Source organism: Paroedura picta, chromosome 5 (assembly GCF_049243985.1).
Source record: "Paroedura picta isolate Pp20150507F chromosome 5, Ppicta_v3.0, whole genome shotgun sequence".
NCBI lineage: Eukaryota > Metazoa > Chordata > Lepidosauria > Squamata > Gekkonidae > Paroedura > Paroedura picta.
In genome coordinates this window covers 64,735,656-64,759,979 of record NC_135373.1, presented here as the reverse complement: position 1 = coordinate 64,759,979, position 24,324 = coordinate 64,735,656, and the positions used below count along the sequence as shown (strand labels likewise).

Sequence of the window (24,324 nt, the reverse complement as noted above, 5' to 3'; positions counted from 1 at the left end):
TTTCACCTTCAGGAAGATGAAAGTGAGTGTAATAAAGCGAATGCCAGGATGCTGTCAGGTAAAAGCTCTCAAACACTACCTGTGATCTGAAAAGAATGATCACAGCACAATGTTGGCATGGATTCTATCTCTTAGGCAGTAGTGATTCTAGGTTTATATTTTTAAAAATTGCAGGAACTGGAAAATCTTTTATGAAAGGAATAGTTGCTTGTAAGTCATAGAGAGATATCTGCAAGAGTGCCTATATGAAGTGATTTTAACACTTTGGCAACATTCAGTATAAATGTGCCCATATTTTGATTCAAACTAATACCTATTATCTGTTCCGAAATTATTGGGCAACATAGGGTCAGCTCCAGGTTGGAAAATACTTTGGGTTTTTTTAGGTAGAACTTAAGGAAGTTTAGGTTTGGGGAGTAGGGGGACTTCAATGTGGTATAATGCCATAGACTCCACCTTCCAAAGAGGCTTTGTTTTCCATGTGAAGTGATCTCTATCATTTGGAGATCAGTTATAGTGGAGATCAGGTAACCCTAGTCAATACCTATTTTCAGCAGTTCCTTTAATGATTCCTTTTTTGGTTTGCTTATTAAAAGCTAGGGAGAAATGATGATACAGAATTGCATTTGAGCAGTGGATGTGGAGCAGACAGCAGTAGGTATTCTGTAATTCACAGAGTAACTCATTGCCACTTGATGTTTTGATGCTAATTAGGGTAGTGAGCTTTAAGGGAGATCAGACATATTAATGGAGGCAATAACTATTAGCCACGGTAACAGAATTGATCATTAGTGTTCAGTAACAATAACCTACTAAATACTAGTGCTGGAGATCAGCAAAGGCATATTTTTATAGGTCTTTCCCTTCTAGGCATATCTGCTTGGTTCTTTTGTTAAATGGGATGCTGAACTAGAGGGACCATTTGTTTGGTACTGCTGCTTTTATCTTAATACTTCTGGAATTCGTCAGGAGTTCTCAAGTGCTGTATCATGAATTAATGAAACTTAATCAGATAATGAAAGCTCAAAACTCGGGTTCCTTAAGTTTTCTGTTTGAGTACACATTCCTAATATGCAACAACTTTATCATCAATTCCTTCATATGCAGAAAGGATTTTTTTTCAAATTAAGAAAATCATGTAATGTTTGATTAGCACTCCTAAGGCAGGACTTCCTTTTGCAAAAGTCAAACTGATTTTCACTCAGCAGGCTTTGTCATCCTGTGTTTCTAACAGTTCCATCTTTGTGAGCTTTATTTTAATAGAGTGTATTTACAAAAAAATGAACCCCAACTTAAAAAAAAACAAAACACAACACTTGGCATTTAACTGATGACATGTTAACCACACCTTGCCACCTGCATAGGAAAATTGCAATATAAATGGAAAATGCAAATGTATAAACTTCAGGAACTTACAGCGCACATTTGGGGGACTATGATTGTCTGTGATTCCATGGCATGTAATGTCCACTCTGTGTTTTTGATAACATTCTACATATTTGTTATGTGTAGCTAGCAAAATGCAGCTGTTGCTAGGTGAGAAGTGAAATAATTTGATTTCACTTTGCCAGTTTTTTTTAGATACTACGTCATCACCTAGGTATTGGAAATGCCCGAGTCCTTCATATAGCACCTACTTAAAACTAAACCCAAAATCTCATAAGCAGCATTCCATTAGGATTTTGAAATGAATTAGCTGCTCTTCTTTTAGAAATATCTTTAGAGAAGCCATCTGTGACTTGACAGTCCAGCTTAATTTTGGCTGATTTGTTTCTCCCACTGATGGAATGAAATACTCTTGGCCATATTCTATGCCTTGCACCTTTCCAACAGAAAATAATTTCCACATCATTTGCTGAGTGCAAGTTTTTCATCTACCAAGGTCATGAAACTTGCTTGTATATTTAAATTTTTCTGATTATTGTACCTTCATTTTTCACCCTCAATTTATATATAACTAAAGTCTGTGATGGTGTTCTCTAAAACAGGGAACATTTGGATGCATCAACACCATTGGCTTGACTGTCACTTGTGTTTTATAGTAAGGTCAGCTTGTTCTGTGCTGTATCAAAGACCTCTAAATCAGGATTAGTTGCTACATTCTCAAAGGCCTGGAGCCAGAAGAGAACCCTGTGCTAGCACTGTCACTTAGCTATGTGTGTGCCACATACACTCCAATGCCACAGTTATTGGACCTAACAACATCACCCACACCAGTAGTTCCCAACGTTTTTATCACCGGGGACCACTCAACGCTTGACAATTTTACTGAGGCCCACTGCCCTAACGCTCTGACTCTGGTCGCTATGGTAATGTTTAAACATCCCTTCAAAAAAGATACAGACACGCCACAACAATGAACATAAGGAACATAAGTACTAAAAGAACTTGCAGATGTAATTTCTGAGCTTCTGTCTATTATTTTTGACAATTCTTGGAGAACAGGTGAAGTTCCAGAAGATTGGAGGCAGGCAAATATTGTCCCCATCTTTAAGAAGGGGAAAAGGAGTATCTGGATAACTACTTACCCATCAGCTTGACATCTATAGCTTTCCAAATTTTAGAACAAATAATCAAACAGTCGGTCCTTGAGCAGCTAGAGCAGATGGCTGTAATTACTAAGAGCCAGCATGGAGACCGTCCTATGAGAAAAGGTTAAGGGAGCTTGGTCTGTTTAGCCTGGAGAGAAGATGGCTAAGAGGTGATAGACCATCTTCAAATACTTGAATGGCCATCATAAGAAGATGGAGCAGAGTTGTTTTCTTTTGCCCAAGAGTGTTGGACCAGAGCCAGTGGATTGAAATTATTTCAAAAGAATTTTCAGTTAAACATCTGGAAGAAGTTCCTGACAGAACAGTTCCTCAGTAGAACAGGCTTCCTCGGGAGGTGGTGGATTCTCCTTCATCTGACAGAAATGCTGATATTATGAATTTAGGCAGATTGTGAGTGGGTGGACAGGAAGGGCTGTCCCAGTGCTTGTCTCTTGTGGCCCTTCCTTGCATATCCAGGGAATAGCTGATCACCACTGTGGGATTGTAGGTGAATTTCCTCCAGGCCAGGATGGATTCTGGAGATTTTTTGTGTTTGTGTGTGGGATCATTTGGGCATGAAATTGGGGACACTGTGGGTAGGCAGGTACTTGTGAATTCCTGTGTTGTGCAGGAGGTTGGATTGGATTACTCTTCCTACTCTATGATTCTATGACCAAGGATCTGATTCAGTATAAGGCAGGTAAATGTGTGTACAAGGTGCTGTGTAAATAATTGTGGTTTAAGCAACAAATCTGTTATGACTCATATGCCTTTCTCAGAAAAGTAGTAACAGATTATGTGTTTGTAGTAGTAAATCTAGTACTCCACATGAGTAACTGTCTGAAATTATATTTCCATCCCTCAACTGACTTTGTATAGCTGTTCAATAGAATGATTTCCTAAAAATTACTTCCTGTTGTATTTTTTCAATGAAGGGGTCTGATACACGATTTCATGCTTTTGTTATTCATATTTTTTCTTTACTAGGTAAAAAGCAGAAAGACGCCTGTGGAAACTTAGAGAAGTGGAGGAAAAACAAGTGAACGTATGTATTTTTGCTACAGAGAACCTAGATTGGTTCTTCTGCTACTTAATGTAATGTTCATTTTTAAAATCTCAAAGCAGTGGAGGAACTTTTTTTTGTTGAGTGGTGTGTAGATCGTTCTAAATTGCCCGAGAAAGGTGGTTTGGAGAAAGTACTCCAGGCTTCTTTAACTTTTACTGACATCACAGGAATGTATCAATTTTAAAACACATTTAAGATTACAATTGGAATAGGTGCAAACACTTTGCTGTGCTAGAATGTTTTGCGCTCTCTCTTATCAATTTGTAAGAGAACTCTACTAAACACTATGCAGCAAACATGCACGTTTGAGATAGGAAGGCTAAATATTAAGATTCATTTTCTGTTCAAGAAGAAATCCCCACTGTGTATGCAGCAGGCCTGTAATTTGAAATCTTTTTTTTTGTTTTTATTTTAAACAAGACAACCCAAATTCATGGCCAGATTAAAAATAAAATTCTGTGGCCACAATGAATTATTAAATTTAACAGGTATATTTATGGGCTTATTTTGCAGCAGTCTGCAGATTGTAAGAATGGGGGGTGAGTTAGATATGTATCCTTGTTTGAATACTGAGAATCCCATTCAAAATTCTTCCCTCCACTCAATCTCATGGGGTTTTTGAGCTTCACCAAATAATTGCTCCCATGCTTGTCTCTGTACTCATTTATTGCTATTGTCCCAGATAAATGATCATAGAGAGCACAGAGCCTTGATTTTCAGTAATTATCCATGAAGTCTACATAACTCATTAATTAGTTGTATTTGTTTTCCCATGGTTCCCTGCCATTTTATATTTCACTGGCGTTTTGCATCATCTTTTCAAAAAGCACCAAATTATCCATTCCATACTCTGGCATTCATTCATTTGAACGTACAATCTTCCAGCTGTAAGCACAAGAGAATTTGAGTCCCTTCCTCTAAAGCGTAGATAGGGTCTATTTCTCCTGAGGGTCAGAACTAACTTGATGTCATGTTTGGTTTCTTGCCATTTGTTTGACTTCCATAGAGACAGCGGAAGCTATAGGGGATGTCTAGCTTACCAGAGAACTGCAGAATTTACAGGCAAGTTGCCAACAAGTAAAAACAAGTACCAACAAGTAAAAAGAAAATCACATTTTATTTCAAAAAATGTGGGGACTAATCTGAAGAATGTTAAAAGAGAATTAAGAGAGTCTTATCCCTCCAGGATGTCTGTAAACTATTTACAATTACAGTAATTAACCCCCAGATATAACGCATCTCTCAAATCAGGAAAGACACCACCAAATCTAAAAGGATGCTTCCATGGTTAACAATCCTAGGCAAGCAAAAAAGGAACCTGAGGAGGGGACTGCTAAAAATATTAGGGCAAACAATAAGATATGGCTAGGCAAGCATTTGGGCCTTTAGATAACAGGAGAGTTAAATTCTTGCTTAAGAAAGATGGCAGAGGAGATGCATAAATTCTTTGTGTTCCTTTTCAGTGTGTATAATGTAGGGCAGGAGCTGCTATTTTCAGGAAGGGTGCCTAAAGAATTGTGTCAAATTGAGGTAACGAGAGGTGAAGATTTAGGACTATTGGGTTAACTGAAGACTAGTAAATCTCCAAGTGCATAGAGAACAAAGAAGGCTGAAGAAATCCAGCATGGTTTCTGCAAATGGAGGTCCAGCCTCACCAACCTTTTGACATTCGGTGTGCAGATTAACAAACATGTGGACAAGGACATTCTTTGTGCAGATTAGCAAACATGTGGAGAAAGTAATAGGATAGACATTAAGGAGCCTTTTGTCTCTTTTCCATAATACTAGAACTTTGGGACAACCAATGAAGTTTATGGAGAGTTGGTTCAGAATAGACAGAAGAAAATGCACTCACTTTGTAGTTAAATTGTGAAATTTACTCTCAGACAGGTGGAAAAGACTGGGCAGCAGGGCTAATCTCTGCTTCTACACAGTGCCAACCCAGACCCATCCTGGGCCTGGCGCGCATTAGGCCCTCCATTGCCCCATGGGAAGGGAACATGGATATTTCTTTGTTCCCCAGTCTGCCATGGGAGCCAATGGGGGCCACCTGTGTGGATGAAGAAGAGCCAGGCTCTCCTATGTGTCTTGGAGGAGACAGAAAATGCCCCACAGCATTGAACCTTTTAAAAATTTTCATGAAGGTGGGATTGTTTTATTTATTTTATTTATAATTTATATCTATCCCACCTCTCCTGACAAAGTTGACTCACGGTGGCTTACAAAAAGATAAAACAGAATAAAATGTAACAATACAATTCCAGTAAAATCCCTTCCAAGTTAAAACTCCCAATAGTCACAACCATATTAACAATCCCCCAGGTGGCAGAATCAAACATCTTTCCCCATTCCAGTCAGGTATTTCACATTTCCAACTGCATCCATCCACTGATATCACTCAGGCTAAGATCTACCTCACCAGCAATAATGCTTAGCAATAGGTGGGACCACCAGTTCGTAAATCCTGGGACATCCTCCCCAGCATCAACCAAATGCCTGGAGGAAGAGCTCTGTCTTACAGGCCCTGTGGAACCTTGATAGCTCCATCAGGGCCCTTTGCTATTCTTGGAGCTCATTCCCCCAGGTTTGGTAGGCCATGTGACTGTCCTGGGGGCCCGGAACAACCAACAGATTCATATCCGCAGAGCAAGGAGCCGTACAGGGGACATAAGCAGAGAAGCGGTCCCTCAGATAGGTAGGACCACAATCCCACCTTCATGAAAATTAAACCCCACGCCCACCCCACAAATTGTGGTGGAGCCTTCCTGCCCTGGCTGCCTCTGTGTGGAAGCAGAAATCTGGAGCAAACTTGGTCCATCAGGGGAAACGGCTGGGCTAATTGACCCATCACATACAATTGGCGGTGGCCCAGTGCACCACTACAGTGTAGAAAAGATCTCAGTGAATTTCTCCTCATATAGCATGCTGCCATCTTATTTTCTGTTTCTACTTCAGTTACTTCTCTGGCTGTTACCAAAGCCACAATAGAAAAGTAAGAAGTTACTAACCAGAGCTATTCTAAATTAGTAAATACCAGCATCACTATATTGGGGGAGGGGAAGGAAGGTAATAGATCAATCCTTCTGATAAATAATAGGAAGCAGTCTTGCTTTATTTATTCATTGTTCTCAGTTTTCAATATTACATTTACTAATACATTTAATCCACTAATATAAAGCTATGTCCCACACACTGAAAAGGCTTTCCTGGGAACTTGTAGTGCATGAAAGTGACTTAGTACCATTTGGTGTCTGCTGTATGATAAGCTAGGTATGTAAGTTTATTAAAATTCTCAGTAAAAACTCTATTGTTGTAGTTGGTGGTTTGGAAAAGCATTCCCTCACTGTTGTTCTTACAGTGACTGGGGCTAGTTATCAAGATGCTTTCAGACAAAGTTATACCAAAACAAATCATGTCTATGGGAAAGAACACTTGTTAGGTTCTGCACAGAGTCACAGTTATGTGAATTGGAAAAATCCAATTGAGCTGTGTTACATAAATATTGTAGCTTTGTATTCTGTCTCTGCAAAGTCTTTTGAAAATAGGAAGAAGAGAAAGAACCTCAGAGTGCACAGATTTTGATCCCATTTCAAGCAACATTATGCATGGTTGACTGAATTTTTAATAGTGGTTGTCACATTGCAGCAGTGTTTCTATATGACAACAGAGATTATTTTTAACCATAACACCTTGTTTGATTTTCTGCTTGTTTTTTTGACATTCAAACAAGTAAAGTCGTTCATGGTAAAGAGTTTTATTGGGAAGGGGTTTTTAATTTTAGACTAGTTTGAAGTGCTGCCATGTTGCAAAATCTGTTTTTTAATTTTATCTTTTTAAGTATGACCTAGAAAAACTGTAAGCCTCACTTACGTGGTTCTCAAAGACTCCTGAGTCCTGCTGTAACTATGTCAGGTCTAGGCCAAATGCACACATAGGAAAATTAATATGTATTAACTTCTTTTGTTTGCACTGTTGAAGAATTAATGTTCTTTACAGGTGTCTTAACTAGTGCTAGCCCCAAAATGAAAATGACTTTCAAGCTGTGAATTAAACATTAAAACTCAATGTTTTGCTTCTTGAAAGCATACTAGTTATTAAGTAGTTCTGTAATGTGTTTAAACAAGATTTTAATACCATAGTGACAGTGAGATGATTTCTTCTTGAATCAACTGTCTTTGTTGTTCCTTTGATTTATAGTAGCGATCCCCAACCTGTGGGCTTCGGATCACATGTGGTCCTTCGACTAATTGGAGGTGGGCCCCGAAGGACGCCTTCTCCCCCCCCCCCCGGCCCTTTACAACACACTTCATTGTTGAGGCATTTCTGTATCTTATTTTGAAGGGATGTTTAAACATTACCATAGTGATCAAAGGGCCTTAGGGCAGTGGTTGAGAGTAGAGGAGTAAACTACCCCCCCCACCGGGCCTCAGTAAAAGGCGTTGAGTGGTCCCCGGCGTTGAGTGGTCCCCGGTGATAAAAAATTGGGGACCACTGATTTATAGAACTGCCAAGAGACAGAGTTATATTATGGAAAGCATACATGGATACATTAACTCTCCACTGCAGATCTTATTTTTTCTTATGAAGAACTCAGAGTAAGTGAAGTGCCTGGTGGCAGAAAAAGACCTAATCAGCAGTTAACCACAACCTTGGTCTCTTCTTTTATGGGCGTAACTTTGACATGTTGTATTTGGGCATTTAGACAAAATACCAGAAGGTATATTTGGTATGTTACATTCAGAAACTGCCATATCCTGTCAGTCATCCTATATATGTCTGTTTTTATCCAAATTTCTAGACATATCCATAATAAATGTCTGTATTCTTAGGATAGATAAAATTAATTTTCAATGGTACCTCCAGGATAAAAGGAGAGCTTGTGAAGGAATATTTTTAATATTCCCTACCTTAATGTACTGATGTGGGATTATGACGTGTCCCAATTAAGTCACAATTGGAAAATTAATACATTTTTTCTACTAATGGGTGGTGGTGGTGATTTTTCTAGTTTCTCCTGCCACAGGCCTTCGACTCCCCTCTGTGCTTTTTCTGCATGCGTTGTTAAAAGTTGCACATAAAGAAAATGACATCTTATAGATCAAAATTATTCAAAGTGCTTGGAGTCAATATCACACTATAAGCCTGAATGTAAGTTCTTCATCTATTAATTCCATTGAGAATTTACACTATAGTTTAGACTTAGTGTTTAAAATCAGTTTAAACTTAGTGTTAAAAGTGAAAAGGGACATGAAGCAGTGGGGAAGGAGTACAGAAGGTAGTAATATTATCAGTCTAATAAAGCCACCTGCACAGACAAACACAAGTACATTATACCAAGTGGACTCAAACCCATTGCAGTCCTCATACTGTGGTGACTGAATGTGTCATATGTTTTCAATAACACTCTGTAGCCATCTGATCAGCCCACTCTTAAAAATTAGGATAATGGCATTGATCAACTAGTTTAAAAATTATTTAAACCCATTTCTGATTGCCTTGTGTCCTATTTGGCAGTGGGTCTGGGATAGTAGGACATTAAGCCATATCTGATATCTAGCCTACCATAGAAAACTTCCACTTAGCTGACCTTTAGGACAGAAGGCAAGACATCTGCAGCAGGAGCTTCTTCTGTCTACGGGACGTGGGGGGAAACATCAAGCTTTCAAAATTCCTTCATTCTGTATAGAGCCACCATACAGTAACTATCAGTTCCCCCAGGAGTATGTTCAACTAATCCAGAGAAGTCCTGTATCACAAGAGTCTTCTTTGTTTAAAACATACAGCAAAAAAATTAAGATGGTCTCAAGTACATTCTCTTTAAGATAGATTTGTTTTCCCTTTTCTTCCAGGGAGTTGAGTCACCATACCAGAAGTGGCATAAAACAGGGCAATACTTTGATTGGAGTATAGATGTCTTGCTTTGCCTGTCCCAAGGCTATTCTTTTACAAGTATTTTGCTGTGGTTATGTGACTTCCACCAAGTATTCCTGTTCTACTGTTAGAAGAGTCATTTCAGTCAGAGGAAGGCTTTGTAGGCTAGAGGAGCCTTTCACAACTTTTTACCATTGAGAAATCTCAAACATTCTTCAGGCTTCCAGAAATTCCAGAAGTAGCATAGTCATTTATTTATTTATATTTACATTTATAGGCCACCCCTCTTGAGTCAATCTCCCAGGGCCCCTTCCCTTCCCAGCCCCTCCAGTCCATCATTGGCCATTTGGTGGGGGGAGGTCAACATGACCAAATCTTATCCATTTGGTGCCTCTTAATAATTGTGAAAACAGCCTTGGGGGATGAACAGTCTGGCCTCTTCAGAGCCAATCAGAGTGCAGCCAGCTGCACCCTGATTGGCCCTGCCCCTACAGCTCCCGTCCTCACTCCCTCAACAAGCCCTCACCCCTTGCCTCACAGATGTGCCTGCCTGTTAGAGGCAGGCACGTCTGTGACTCCACCGCTCCATGTCCAAGACCCCAGGTGAGAGGTGCAGCCACGGGGGGGGGAGGAGAGGGAGAGCTTCCCAAGACCCTGGAAAGCATACCCAGGACCTCGCAGAGGCCCCGGGTGTGCTTTCCAGGCCTCCGGGAAGCCATCTGGCCTGGGAGGGGGGAGAGGTAGCGCTTCCCAAAGGCCTGGAATGCATGCCCGGAGCCTCGCAGAAGCTCCGGGTGTGCTTTCCAGGTCTCCGGGAAGCCATCCAGCTGGGGGGGGGGGGGAAGAGGTAGTGCTTCCCAAAGGCCTGGAAAGGGGTGTGTGTGTGGGGGGAGAGGGAGTGCTCCCCGGGGGCCTGGCAAGCACACCCAGGGCCTCACAGAGGCACCGGGTGTACTTGCCAGGCCCCCGGGAAACTCTACCTCTCCCCTACCACCCCACCCACCACCTTGGCGCTTCCCAGCGGCCTGGAAAGCAGCCGGGTACCTGACGGGGAGTACTCTTTAAAAGCCCGTTCTTATCAATGGGCTTTGCAGCTGGTATGATCATATCACCTGATATGGGTCACGTTTTGTGAACTTGTCCTTAGCACTATAAGGTCTATAGTGATCAGTGTTGAAACATAGTTATACATTCAGGATCAAGAGAGCAGGTGGAAGGAATCAGAGCCTAAAACCTTTTTTAAAATGTCATGGTGTGGTAGTTCCCTGGGGCGCATCCCTTCAATATCTGTGCACAAGAAATGATTTGTTGTTGGCATAGCAAAGAGGCATGATGTCTACCAAATACATATGGGAACTGGGAAGATCTATGGAGAGTGGATGCAGAGAGAGCTTTGAAGTAAAAAGAAATAGATACTATATTGACAGATATCTCATGTCATTGGCAACAGTTTTTATCTTGTATTTTCTGCTGTATTTCCTGCACTCTTGGCACAGTTCAGTTGCATCATCAGCACAATCAGGCTGAGTGTAGATGACTTTTTTTTTACTTTTTTGCTTTGCTGTATTGCTTTAGCAAATTTAATGAGTTGTGATATTTATTAAATAATTGGGAATGTTCAATATGCAGTTTACTAAAATGGCTGGTAGTTAACATATTAAATGTGTGTATCTAAAAGTACTCTGATGCCTTGCAAATAGCCTGTTTATCAAGGTAAAATTGGGCTGTTGATTTTTCATGCTGTGTTCACTGCCTTATGGTCTTTTGAAATGAAGAGGAGGAGGTAGGAAACGGTAAACAAAATCAAAGAGGAAAAGTAGTACCTTGGCTGAAAGAACGACCACTTTTTAGAAGGGGAAAACTTGGATGCCACAGGAATCTCAGCTAAACTCAATGGCATAGCTGAAGTAGTGGTTGAGATTGTCTGGATTTCAAATTTTGAGGCATCTCCATCCCATTTTGGGCAGCTCTAGCAGGAAGTGGGGTTTTGTTTGCTTGTATATATTATAGTCAATGGGAATAAAGTGGACATACACTATAGAGTGAAATTGTATAGGTGCAAGGTCAGAGGCAGCATCTGAAATGCACTATTTTTGGTCAAGAGGTCTGTGAAGAGTAATCAGTCAGGAATGAAGGCCAAATTAAATCTTCTGAATCTGAAAGCCTGCAGCTAGCAGAATCCAGGTTATCTGGTTTATAGGAAAGGTGAGAAGTGGTTTTCACACAATGTTAATGAAGTCCCTGAGGTATGTCCTCTACCTTGAACTGTTAGATTTTTCATGTCAAGCATCCTGTTATGTCTCATTAGGCCTCTTCATCTAGTTAGATATGAGGCTGCGTAAAGATGTACCATTTGGAACCATTTTGATAGATGTCTACATGCCAACTTGTGATCTAACATGTACAATGCAAACTTTTGGGTATCTCTTGCAGGGAAAATATGAGCACCTTCCATAATCCTAGGCTAGCCTTGTTTCAGACATGATGACAGTTGTGTGAAGTAACCTATCTGTGTTGAATTTTCATGTGACTGGCTTCCTATTAAAATGTAGTCACTGGTCCATATATATAATGTGGTAACTCACCAGTAAACCATTTGTTTATAGGTTTTAAATGTGAAGCTAACCACGTGTAATGAAGTGCACATATGGGCTTTAATAAGCAGAGCAATGATTTAATCAGGCCTTTTACCACATTTTGTAGGAATCGTTCAAATATTCCCTCACATGAAAATATTACTTTTATATCTCAGGAACACTTTGAGACTGTTTTGTGGCCACTGATTCCCAGTTTTTGAAGCCCTGACATTGGGGTGTTCATATGCTGACCCTTTTAGGCAGAGAGAGAGAGAATGAAAGAGCTAAGATCAGTTCAAGAAGCTGGAATAGGCTCCCAGAACCCGGTTTCTATGGCCATGGTAGACTCTCTCTTATGGGCTGTCAGCATTTCTCTTTCTTCATTGACAGAGCCATTTAGTCTGTTGTTTGATGTGAACAGGTATGGACCTGAAGCTCTAATTATGGATCAGAACAGATTATATTAACATGCTGGTTTGTTTTGAATATACCACCTCCTTATTTCGTTTCCTTTGGTTTCATCTCGCTGTTAAATATGAAAAAATGCCTAGGGCTTAAAACTGTCACTTTTATGCATTTCTGATTAACACATTTTACAAAAGACATTTTTTTTTACTTGATGAGCATTTCAAGATTAGTGTGTGTATATACTGAAACTAAAATGACTTAAAACAAAGGGGGGGCACATGTAATATCCCTGCTCCCTGATTAGGATAAAAAACGTTTAATGAATAATTTACATGTTACTGTTGCAAAGCTTTATTTGGGAAAGAGCATTGAGTTTTTGGCTGGTGCAGACAAGAATTTACTATCTGAAACATGGTGTGAAGGTATCAAAAGGCAGTATCTGAGTGCCTGCAGTCTGTCTTCTGTGCCACAATATTCTTGCCCTGGGAACTACATTGGATGACCCCCACTCCTTCCCCTTCCTCCACAGCAACACCAGTCTTCTTGTGACCACAGAAGCCTTCGACCCAATAGCCATCTCAGATGTAATTGCCTGCCTTGTCATTGAATTTCAATGTATTTCTGTTCACTATACTCTTTAAATTAGATTACCCAATAACTTTGTGCACAAAATGTTCCCCGTCTATATATCCTTATGTTTAAATGACAGAGGTTATTTTTATTTGGCTTAAAGAAGATCATTCTTAAGTTGTTAAGTGCATCTGCCAAGAATGATCACACCCTCCATAACCTCCGCATCATCTTGAAGGGTTTCTAAAGTTCTTCATAAATAAAACAGATACAAGAATGCAAGTGCCATAATAGTAATCCTGTCCTCCTCCATTCTTATCAACATAGAAAGCTAGGACTTTCAATAATAAATGTGTTGCAAGTATATAATAAAGACAGAAAGAGAATCTGTGTGGTATAGCAATTAAGAGCATCAGACTACTATCTGGGTAACTTGGTTTCCAATCACCACTTGTGCCATGGAAGTTCACTGGGTGACCTTAAGCCAGTCACTTGCTCAGCCTAACCCAATCAGTGTTGAACTCTTTTGCTATGAGCGCTACATCTGACATGAATGTACTTTGTCAGGCCAAGCCATGTGTGCCACAAGATGTAATTCCAAGAACTGGATATATAAACTTTCTAAAGGACACTCAAAATACAAGAATGCTTAAAATATAAACACTCCTATAGTATTTCCTTATAGAATCTCTCTGGTGATCATCCTCCCACTTTCACCAGCATTAGGACTGGATGGGTGTCATAATGCACAGCCTCTGTCATCTGTAAACCAAGGTTATGACCAGTTGCTTGAGAGCCATTCTGGTTCATGGGCTGTATGTTTGTCATCACTGGCCTAATCCATTTCACACAGCTATTGTGAGGATATAGTGGAGAAGAGGAGAACAATGTAAATCACTTTGGGTTCCTGTTGAGGAGAAAGCCAGAGTACAAATGATTTAAATTAAAACATATAGGAGCAGCTGAATGGAGGGTGTCCTTCATTGGCAGCTGTCCTGTTAAAAAAAACAGTGAATAGTTCTGCCCCATAGAAGTGACATCTGTCCCATGAGAATATTTGTTTCCCACATTGTAACCCAAAAACCCAACAAAGGGCTTGACATTCCTTGATGAGGTGCTAATTATCAGTGGTGAGGGTACTGACGGTTAAGGCACTGACTTTAGGGTTATGAGAGTAGTATGGAAATGAGAAGCTCCCAAAAAAAGCTGTCTACTGGTGACTCTTAACAGGTTAGGGGAAATGCGGGATTAAAACACTAGCCATCAGAAAGCTCACAAAAAGTGATAGGTGAGTTCTGCAGACTCATTGCAAAAAACTAACACTGGCCTACCAGTGATTTTAAAATTTCTGTATAGTTACAGCGAATGAATAGTCATTGAGATACCTCAGCATCAGCCATGGCTGCAAAGAATGGTAGTTGTCAGCATTGTAGGAAACAGCTGTCTGGGAATCTTTCAGCTTAGAACCTCATAAGCAATGCTGACCCTACCAATATATTTTTTGTATTTTTAGTTATTATATAATATATATAGAGAACACAACACTGGTGAAAATAAATAAATCACTGCTGGCAGTCATGCAGGGTTTAATTAGGCCAAAGGTTAAAAAGTTCTATTGGTTAATGGGAATGAAACTTTACAACTGCATTTTCTAGTACAGTGGTCCCCAACCTGCGGGCCGCGGCCCGACGCCGGGCCGCAAAGGCCATGGCGCCGGGCCGCGGCTCCCTCTCCCCGCCCCCCCGCAGTAAAAAACTTCCCAGGCCGCAAGCTTGCGGCCCGGGAAGCTTCTTACTGCGGGGAGGGCGGGGAGAGGGAATCAGGGCCGGGCCGCGCCCGTGCAGGCCACGCCCGTGCAGGCCGCGCCCGCGCGGCCCGATCCACGGGCATGGCCCGCGGGTGCGGCCCAATCCGCGGGCGCGGCCTGCGGACGCGGCCGGATGCGTGGGCGTGGCCCGCACGGGCGCGGTCCCCGCGGGCGCGGCCTGATGCCCTGCCGGTCCCCAGCCTAATAAAGGTTGGGGACCACTGTTCTAGTACATTAACTAATCAAAATGACTTGGAAAGCTCTGGAGCTATCCTGCTCACTTGGATAACATTTACTGTGTTTTGAATTAAGTATGTTACCTTAATAACTACATTGTATGCAGAATTATTTGTTTGCCGCACCCATACTCGCCACTCTCGTAGGCTTGCAATATCAAAGCAGTTTGTAATTAAAATTATTAAAAGATGAAACAAAATAACAAAAATCGTCCTAGGCCATTAGAGGTCTCTTTGGGAAGGGATGACATTAGCATCTTATGTTTGGCTGTCCCTTCAGGGCACATAGGTAGCTTAGTTAGTAGTTACTAGAAACCTTAGGGGGATTAGTAATGACAGTAGCAAGGATTAAGTTCTCACATCTCTGTATTTGGGGCCAGGGGAACATACAGAAGGATGCAAAGATGCAAGATTTTAACTTGAGCTGGAAGTAGGGGGTATCTATATTAACTTTAGACACATCCTGAAATTACCAAAACCGTTTGCTGTTTTCCAGGTGTCTGTGAAGCTCAGCATGATACTTTGGGGAGCCCTTACCCTTCTCTGGTCTCTGGAGGGCAGAGCTCTCATAAGATTTTTAAATGTTGTTAGTGGCAACCTAGGAAGCACAATTTTGGCCCCTTGTGAAAGTCAACTGTGCAGTGCAAAATGTTTGTGTTTGAGTGACAGGCTGCACTATTTGTTTGTTTTTTATTATATTTGTATATCGCCCTCCTCTGAGGCTCAGGCCGGTTATGCCATAGTCTTCTTCCCAAAAATTTAGGGCAGCTAACAGTGTAGTTCTCAAGTAGCTTCATTCAGCTCTTGCTTTCCCATGCCTTCCGGAACATTCTCCAGATGTTCATAAATTGGTTAGGCAAGAGACAGTCTACTAGTTTTTTTCTATTTATTATGGTAGATTTCCTTTCAGTTTTCATAAACTTTTTTGCAGTCAGTCAAAAGAAGTGAAGTAGCTTCTCCCTCAGATAAATCTGGAAAGTGTTAACTCATCACTTGTCAGCATGGGTGTGTTTGAACAGACATTTTTAATTCCCTGTTTTATTTTTCTTTCTCTTTTCATCTTGAGGCACATGTTTAAGAGAAGCTTGGTTGCTAGAGGGCAAAGCAGTACTATTGCAAGTTCTTGAACAGGTTGCTGTGGTAGAGATATGATGACTCGGTCTGTCTACATTTTATAGAATAATCTAAATTGTATGACATGTAAAAATGAATACAGATGCAGTAATCTTATTGCTTGACTGCTGCATGCAAACAATAATGCGGTCCTACAAGTATTCTGTAGAGACTGATTGTCATGTTAGTCCATCAAAATAAATAAAGCAAAAAATTTGTGACACCTTAAAGTCTAATGATTATTTCAGTATGAATTTTTCATAGAATCATAGAGTGGGAAAGGACTCCCTGAGTCATCTAGTACAACCCCTTGTACTATACAGGACACTCACAACCCTATCGCTCATCCACTGTAACCTGCCACCCCCTTGAACCTTCACAGAATCAGCCTCTCTATCAGATGGCTACCCAGTCTCTCCACCACCTCATGAAGAAGCCTGTTTTGTGAGCCCCCTGTGGATGGGAGACCGGCCCTAAATCAGAAGGCCCTCAATTGGTGGGTCAAGCAATGGAATTTCAGTATGGAATTCCCTTTGACGCCCTACAATCTAGAATGTTATAGCACCCCATAATGTGGTACTTGCAATTTCCTATCCACCTGGTATCACACGAGTGCTTACACTTTACATTCCAGGAATACTATTACTCTTTGACGGTCATCTCCCCCAGGGTTTTCAACAAAGTCAGGGGGCCTTCAGGGCCCGATTGAGGCAGTAGGAGGTACAGATCTCCTGTATCTGGGCTCTTGTTCTGATCTGGGTTCTGGATTTCCTGGCTGCAGAGAGGTCCATGGCACACACCATCAACTGTTTGGAATCCCATGGCCTCCAGGTAATCTCCCAAGAGTTACCTGATGCTTAGGGACCTGATCTGCCTCGGGGCCAGGATCGACACAGCACAAGCCATGATCTTCCTGCCTCTCAAGGAGCAAAGATTGCCAGATTCACCCAAGAAGTCCTAGCCTGCAGTGCAGCTACCATCATGCACCAGGCAGTCATTCAGGGCCTGCTGATCTCCACAACAGACATGATCCCACTGGATCACTTTCACTCCAGGCCTTTGCAATGGACTCTCTTACCTTACCAGTAGGGGATAGTTGTAAAGAGGCACCAAGCCCAAAGACAGCTGCGATGATGGATGGTCGCTGGAAACCTGGCCAGGGGACTTTGTACCTTCTACATCACAACAGATGCCAGCAAGAGTGGCTGGGGGGGGGGGCACTGCAAAGGCCACACTGTGCAGGGACAGTGGACTTCAGCCAAGGCCAAGCACCACTGAAGCTGGCTTGAAGAACAGTTTGAGACCCCTGCAGGCTTTTCAGCATCACCTGCGGAGCTGTCATATTCTCATACGTCTATCAAGACACATGTCTACCAAGACCCACATCAGTCAACAGGACATAACAAGATCATAGTTATTGTTTACCAAGGCAATGAAGTTGCTACTATGGGTGAAATTAAACCTTGTGGACCTCAAGGCAGAACACATCAGAAGACTCACCAACTTATAGATGGATTGGCTAGGCAGGCAGAACCTGAACCTGAGGAATGGAGTCTCAATCCGGAGGTGTGTCTCCAAATGGTGACTTGCCTTGGCCAGCCATACTTGGATCAGATGACATCAGTGAACAAACACAGTTCAGGTGACCATCCTAGTGGCAGTGACCATAGCAAGGAATGTCAGAAATTGAAGCAATGTCCTCATAAAAGGAGCTGTTCATCTTCCAAAAAGATTTTGTGATGCTATTCATGGATTTTTCCTTTATCCCCAAAGGGAACTCAGTGTTCCACCAGACCCATAGTTGGGTATGGCCCGCCTTCTGTCCCAAACCGAAGGACCAGAAGGAGAAGGAATGGCATGCCATAGACATGTACTGGGATCTATGCGTATACCTGAACAGGACAGCATCCCTTAGGGTGCCCTATTCATTTCCCATAGCACCAAGAATTTGGGGAGGCCACCATTGTGTTCTGGCTGAAACAATGCAACTACAAGGCATGTGAGATGCAATATGGTGGTCTTTTTTGACCCTTGCTAGACACTACAAGATAGACCAATCAACCTTGGAGGAAGCAGCCTTTGGCAAAAGAATGCTCCAACAGGTGGCAGAATATCAGATGGTGCCCATGCGCTGTTTGTTTTCCCATCCTAGGGAGCCTAGCTTGGGCATAACTAACCATCTGTGGATGACTTCCCCCACTGAAGAAGAATGAAACATTGATCTTACCTGAATGTTTCTTCTCTTCAGTGGGGCAAAGTCGTCCACTTCCCACCAAAAAGCAACAACAAAAACACCTTGAACTGCAAGGCAAAATACAAATACAGATCTGTAAGACGAAGCTTGTAAAAAACTGGAAGGCCAGCCTATGGTCATCCATTAAGGCCACTCAAAACAATTTGAATATGAATAGCCCTACCTGAGTTTTCCTAGAGGAGATCAGCCCTGCTCCTTAGAAGGCCAGATCCTGAAGATGAAACTCAAATACTTTAGCCACCTCATGAGAAGGAAGGATTCCCTGGAGAAGAGCCTAATGCTGGGAACGATCGAGGGCAAAAGAAGAAGGGGACGACAGAGAATGAGGTGGCTGGATGGAGTCACTGAAGCAGTAGGTGCAAACTTAAATGGACTCCGGGGAATGGTAGAGGACAGGAAGGCCTGGAGGATCATTGTCCATGGGGTCGCGATGGGTAGGACACGACTTCGCACCTAACAACAACAACCTGAGCAAGCAGAAGGGTGACCTAACCTTCACCCCACTGAAGAGAAGAAACCTTCAGGTAAGACCAATGCTTCAATCTCAATGTAGGGGGAAAGCGAGGAGTTGATGCAGAACATGAGAGCCAGTTTGGTGTAGTGGTTAGGAGTGCGGACTTCTAATTTGGCATGCCAGGTTCGATTCTGTGCTCCCCCACATGCAACCAGCTGGGTGACCTTGGGCTCGCCACGGCACTGATAAAACTGTTCTGACCAAGCAGTAATATTAGGGCTCTCTCAGCCTCACAGGGTGTCTGTTGTGGGGAGAGGAATGGGAAGGCAACTGTAAGCCCCTTTGAGCCTCCTTCAGGTAGGGAAAAGCGGCATATAAGAACCAACTCTTTTTCTTCTTCTTCTTCAAAGGGTGGGCATGAGCCCTGTCACAAATTGACAGAGTTAGCACTTACATGTAATGGGTGGCTGGTTAGAAAGATGAAAGATTCAAAAAGAAACAAAACAGTTCAAGTGAAAATTAGCTGCTATTGGTACAAGGTTTTGGTTTGATAAAACATGCAAAAAATAGCTGCCCCATGCAGAGACAGCAAGTAGGGACCTTGGAATGTTAGGAATCCCTGGGTTCAAATCCTTGCTCTACTGATGAACTGACGTAATTAGGTAGCCTTGGACAGGCCTCTGCCTCAGCCTAACTTGTCTCTTTTGATTAAATGGAACAGCTCCATGTATGCTTCCCTGAGGCTTTTGGAAGAAAATATATTATATTATAAATAAAATAGAGAGGCAAACTGAGGAAGCTATTAAATAAGTAATTTAAGCCTGTATATGTGAAATACCAGACCTCCATCTTCACCATTAGTCTGGCATTGATCTACTAGATTGCACTTCTGTCATGTCTGGGCTGTTCGTGTTTACATTCTTAATGTCACTGTTATTTCATGTAGCCACTCTATTTCTTAGCCATACACCCCCCCCCCCCCCAAAGCATAATGTCTTCCTGGGTTGCCTTTTGCATCGGTGTCATTTATCTGCCCTGCCCCAGTTTGCTCTGAATTTTGAGTTGATTTCTCAGGGGATCAACATTCTGGAGATCACCATGGCAACATTTAGAAAAATGCATGCTGCAGACTTGAAGCTTCCTTGCTGTTATCCCTGAGAGAGCTCTTGATTATCTGTGGGCTAATGGAGGTGGGAAAGGAAGAAGAGAGGGTAAAAGGTAAGCAAAGCGTGGTTTGCATATTTGCATGTAAATATGCTGGTGGTATCTTGAGTTGCAAAACAGAAACCTTCCTATACATGATGACCTATGGCTACCTATTCTGGAGGTTTACTTCTGAAAGCTTCATCAGCACCATTGTAAGCGTGGCTGAAATTTCAGCAAAATGTTCTTGAGCACTCCAATTAAATTAACCCAAACTAATTAAGATATTAAAGTGTTTATGTTTTTAAAAATTTCCAAAATATATTCAGTGGAAACTTCTTTTTAAAAAGATGGACAGTGGGTAGGAGAGAATAAATGTTTCACTTAAATTTAAATGCTAAATGTTGTAGATTTGGCTGTTATACTGGCAAATCTGAATTATGAAAGGAATAGGCAGTTCAATGAAGGCCTTAGTGAGCATGCCGAAACAGTTGATAAAGCCTGCAAACTTGCATGCATTTATAAGTGCATAGGTCTCTTCCATTTCATTCCTGTGCTAAAGATTCACAATTGTGCAATTGAATTAATCATCCAAATTTGTCTGCTTTGCATAAACTTGTCAGAAATACTTACTTTATTTGAGCTGCAAAACATGTGTACCATGGTCTATTTTTGCTTGACTTGAAACCCCTTCTGTTATACTCTTGTCCCAAACTAGCAAAGGAAGGGTTTCAAATTCTTTGGAACATTGACAGTTAGAAGAATGACAATCATAGCTGTATGAGAGTATAGTAACAATCAAATAAAAGGCCTGGTGAACCTTGTGAAGTTCTTGCAAAATATTTCACCACATATACAAGTTTAGAGTACTGGTGTAGTTATGGGTATCTCTGCAATGGCAATCAAAACAAAGCCAAACCACATCAAAATGAAGAGCAGGAGATCAGTGGGGGAAAGCCAGTATAAGAAAGTCCATTTGTGTAACTGAAATTGTAGAGTTTAACTTTACTGATGATGAACACTGTAATTAATAATTGATAAAAGTTTTTGCAGCCTAAACACTGGTTGTTCCAAGTCCTTTATTAGGAAGTGGCTCAGACGAGGTCTCTCTATGTAATAAATACACACAGGGGAATCCTGTACAATTAACCTAGTGCATTGGCATAAATCTGTGCACAGTTCATTCTTGGATTGCTGGCAGCTATTCCATTTGATCATTTCCCTTTCTGAAAAGCCACTCTAAGAAACTCTTTAGTCCTGTTCTAGCAATCCACATGCTGGCTGTTCTAGAAACACATCTAACCCCCCTTCCCAATATATTTTACTTACTATATTTCCTTTTTGCAAACTTAAATGGACTCCGGGGAATGGTAGAGGACAGGAAGGCCTGGAGGATCATTGTCCATGGGGTCGCGATGAGTCGGACACGACTTCGCACATAACAACAACAAATATTTCCTTTTCTTGAACAGTCACATTTATAGAAATGTTTTGTCTTTTGTTTTATTGTGTTTATAATTCTTTTATAATATTTTTAAAGCTTATTTAATTGTTTTTGTTGTTTGCCATCTTGGAGACCCTAAGTTCGGTGGAAAGGAAACATAACATTGTTTTAAATAAACAGATAAATAAAACATTTGGCTCTAGAGTCAATAGGTGGGAGACCTCTGACCTATTGCCAGACAGTCCGCTATTAGGTGCAGTTGTGAATGAATTTTACATTCCTTTTAGCTACTAGAAATCCCACCAAATTGGCCTGCAGTTTCCAGTCATTTAGGTATTTACATATTTTTCAGCCAAGTTCTTAAGGGTCCAGCAGCCACTAAGAGCAGGAGGAGGTTAAGTCTTTGTTACCACAGCTATGAGGTACCCAGGCTTCGTTCGCAAACAAGCCTCTCCAGTAGTTGGTTTATCGGCCTAATAGTCACAATGTGCATGCTCAGTGCTGTTTTATAGGATGTAATGTCTGTGTCCAGCCTACTTGGATTATGTGAGTGTAGTGTGGCAAATATGTTTCACTATACTAGATTAAGTAATCAGTGAACACTACAATTTATAGACTGATGCACAGATCATTCCTTGTAATGTCAAAGAAGACAACAGTTTAACTGGATTTCTTCCCAGAATGGGAATAGACATGAAATAAACAGTCTTGCCAGATGTTTTGAAATTCAGACTCCAATCCCAACATCTTTCAGGGGAGAAGAAAATATATAGAACCCTAGATGTTTAAGTCAGATTTGAAATTTAGTATCTATTTTTAAAGTGGCCTATAAATATTTAAGTTAAAAAATAAGCCCTAAAATATGATCACCGGAAGGTATTTGTAAAAAATCAAGTTGTCTGATAATCTTAGCCCTGACCCTTTTAAGTGTTAGAATTCTATTCTGATTTAGTCAGGTGATATTATAGTCAATTAAGTGTACAATGAAACAAAACAGGCAGTGGAATGATTATTACAAGATTTGTTAGAGCTTCCATAGACAATGATGGGCCCCTTCTTGCTCTTCACACTGTTCAGATAAACTATCTCATATTTATAAATTGGTCCTGACCCTTTCTTTAAAATGATCTTATGAAGAGCCTATTTTACAAAATACTCTTTCTTTTTCATTCCTTCCATCCAGCATCTGGCATGGCTGTACAGTTCTAGGTCCCCCCACTCCCCAGTGGCTGCCTCTGCTGTCTTGGCACTGGAAAGGTAGACCCTGGAAAGAATAAGGCAGTAGGCAACATTTTTAAACATAATAGAAAGTAACTGTGTATCCAGCTGTGCACAAAAAGGTAGGGAAAGTAAAAGAAATTTCTCCTAAAATTGGTTTTACTCATAGGGCTTTTATAGTACCACAAGCACACATTTAAAAATAATTGTTCCATAATTGTGCCTCATTTCAGCTGCATGAAATGTCAAACTCGACACAGAAATCAATTTCTAGCCTCCTGTGTGAAAAGCAAAAGCCAGTGTACTGTTAGTAAACTGCTAAAAGTGAGATTTCCTTCAATAGAAGAAAATAGTGGTTGGATAATTTCACAAATTAATGAGAGAGGGAGACGCAGACCTTTTCACATTCGCAAGTTAAGGGAAAGTCTGTCTGTCTCTTTTCAGAATCAAACCTTTATTAATATACTGTGAAGAAAAGGAGTGGGAAGGTAACCAAATTGGATCCTGGTTTCATTGTGTTGTCTTTGGCAGCTACTGAGCAATGGTGTGATGAAATTAAGCAACCCTCAGATATAGCTTGCTAAGCATAAGCGGTGAGTTGAAATTTAGAAGTTCATGATGGGATTTTGAGCAAGGGGTGAGTGAGATAGTACTGTAGGACTCTAAGCCGTGATAAGCCATGGATCACTGGCTTTGACAGTTTTATTTCTGATCTGTCTTTGTGAACTACAAATGGGTTCGAGGGGTCTGATTGGCTGGGTTGGCAGGGAGTTATCATGTGGCTGTGTGTGGATGCTGTGACACAGTTTACTAATGTAACAGGATTAACTTTTGCTTATATATTCCTACTGTTATGATGGTCAGTTCTTAGTCTGACGAAGAGTGCCTGCACTTGAAAGCTCACGCCTTGAATAAATCTTTGTTGGTGTTAAAGGTGCTACTGGACTCTGATTTGATAGGACTTACTGTATGTAGGTGCTACTGGACTCTGATTTGATAGGACTTACTGTATGTAGTCATTTTCTGGCAGAGCTTAAGGCTGTGAAGTTGTTGGGGCTGATCTAGCAGCTATAGCTTGCCTTTGTGATACTGGTGAGAATCCCTTTATTCAAACAAATCTATGCCAAAATGAAGCCCTTGGATTTCATTTAGGGATGGGCATGAACCAGGAAAATGCAGTTTAGTTCTTGACATGTCCTGTTCATGAACTATGAATTGTAACAAACCTTTAGCCCCCTCACAGACTGGTTCAGTATTTGAGGTGATAGAATGCCCCCTCTCAGTACACTAACCAAACTCAGAGGGGATCCCTGACTCACTCTTCTCTACCTGCGCTCCATGTTTGGTGATGATTGGATTTATGGAGTCCAAGTTATACCTCTACAAAGAAGGCACCCCCAGGAAAGTGCTTTCTGGGGGAAGGGCTGCCTGTCATTTTCTCAGAAATCACTTTCTTAGGGCCACCTAATTTGGAGGGGCTTGACTTGGCCCCCATAAATCTGATCCTTACCAAACTTGGAGGGCAGGTAGAGGGGAATCTATCAAAGATCTTCTGCAAGTTTGGTGTCTAAGACTTGGACAGGATCCATTCTATACACTCATGAACCTCTTGAACATACACTTGTCAAAATGA

The 24,324-nt window shown here is 41.3% G+C and overlaps 1 protein-coding gene across 7 annotated transcripts in view; it reads left to right on the top strand.

Annotated features, from left to right (window-relative positions):
- The window catches only part of PLXNB2 (plexin B2), a 405,779-nt gene that overhangs the window by 222,149 nt on the left and 159,306 nt on the right, over positions 1-24,324 (top strand). For 3 of the 7 annotated variants that reach the window (XM_077338327.1, XM_077338324.1, XM_077338325.1), the window contains 2 exons: positions 3,519-3,576; positions 4,604-4,659. The exons of 2 other annotated variants lie outside the window; for them this stretch is intronic. In XM_077338327.1, the coding sequence (XP_077194442.1) occupies positions 4,625-4,659 (35 nt within the window). In that variant the 5' untranslated portion in view covers positions 3,519-3,576; positions 4,604-4,624. The remainder of the gene's footprint in view (positions 1-3,518; positions 3,577-4,603; positions 4,660-24,324) is intronic. 2 more of the 7 variants (XM_077338329.1, XM_077338330.1) reach the window with 1 other exon arrangement.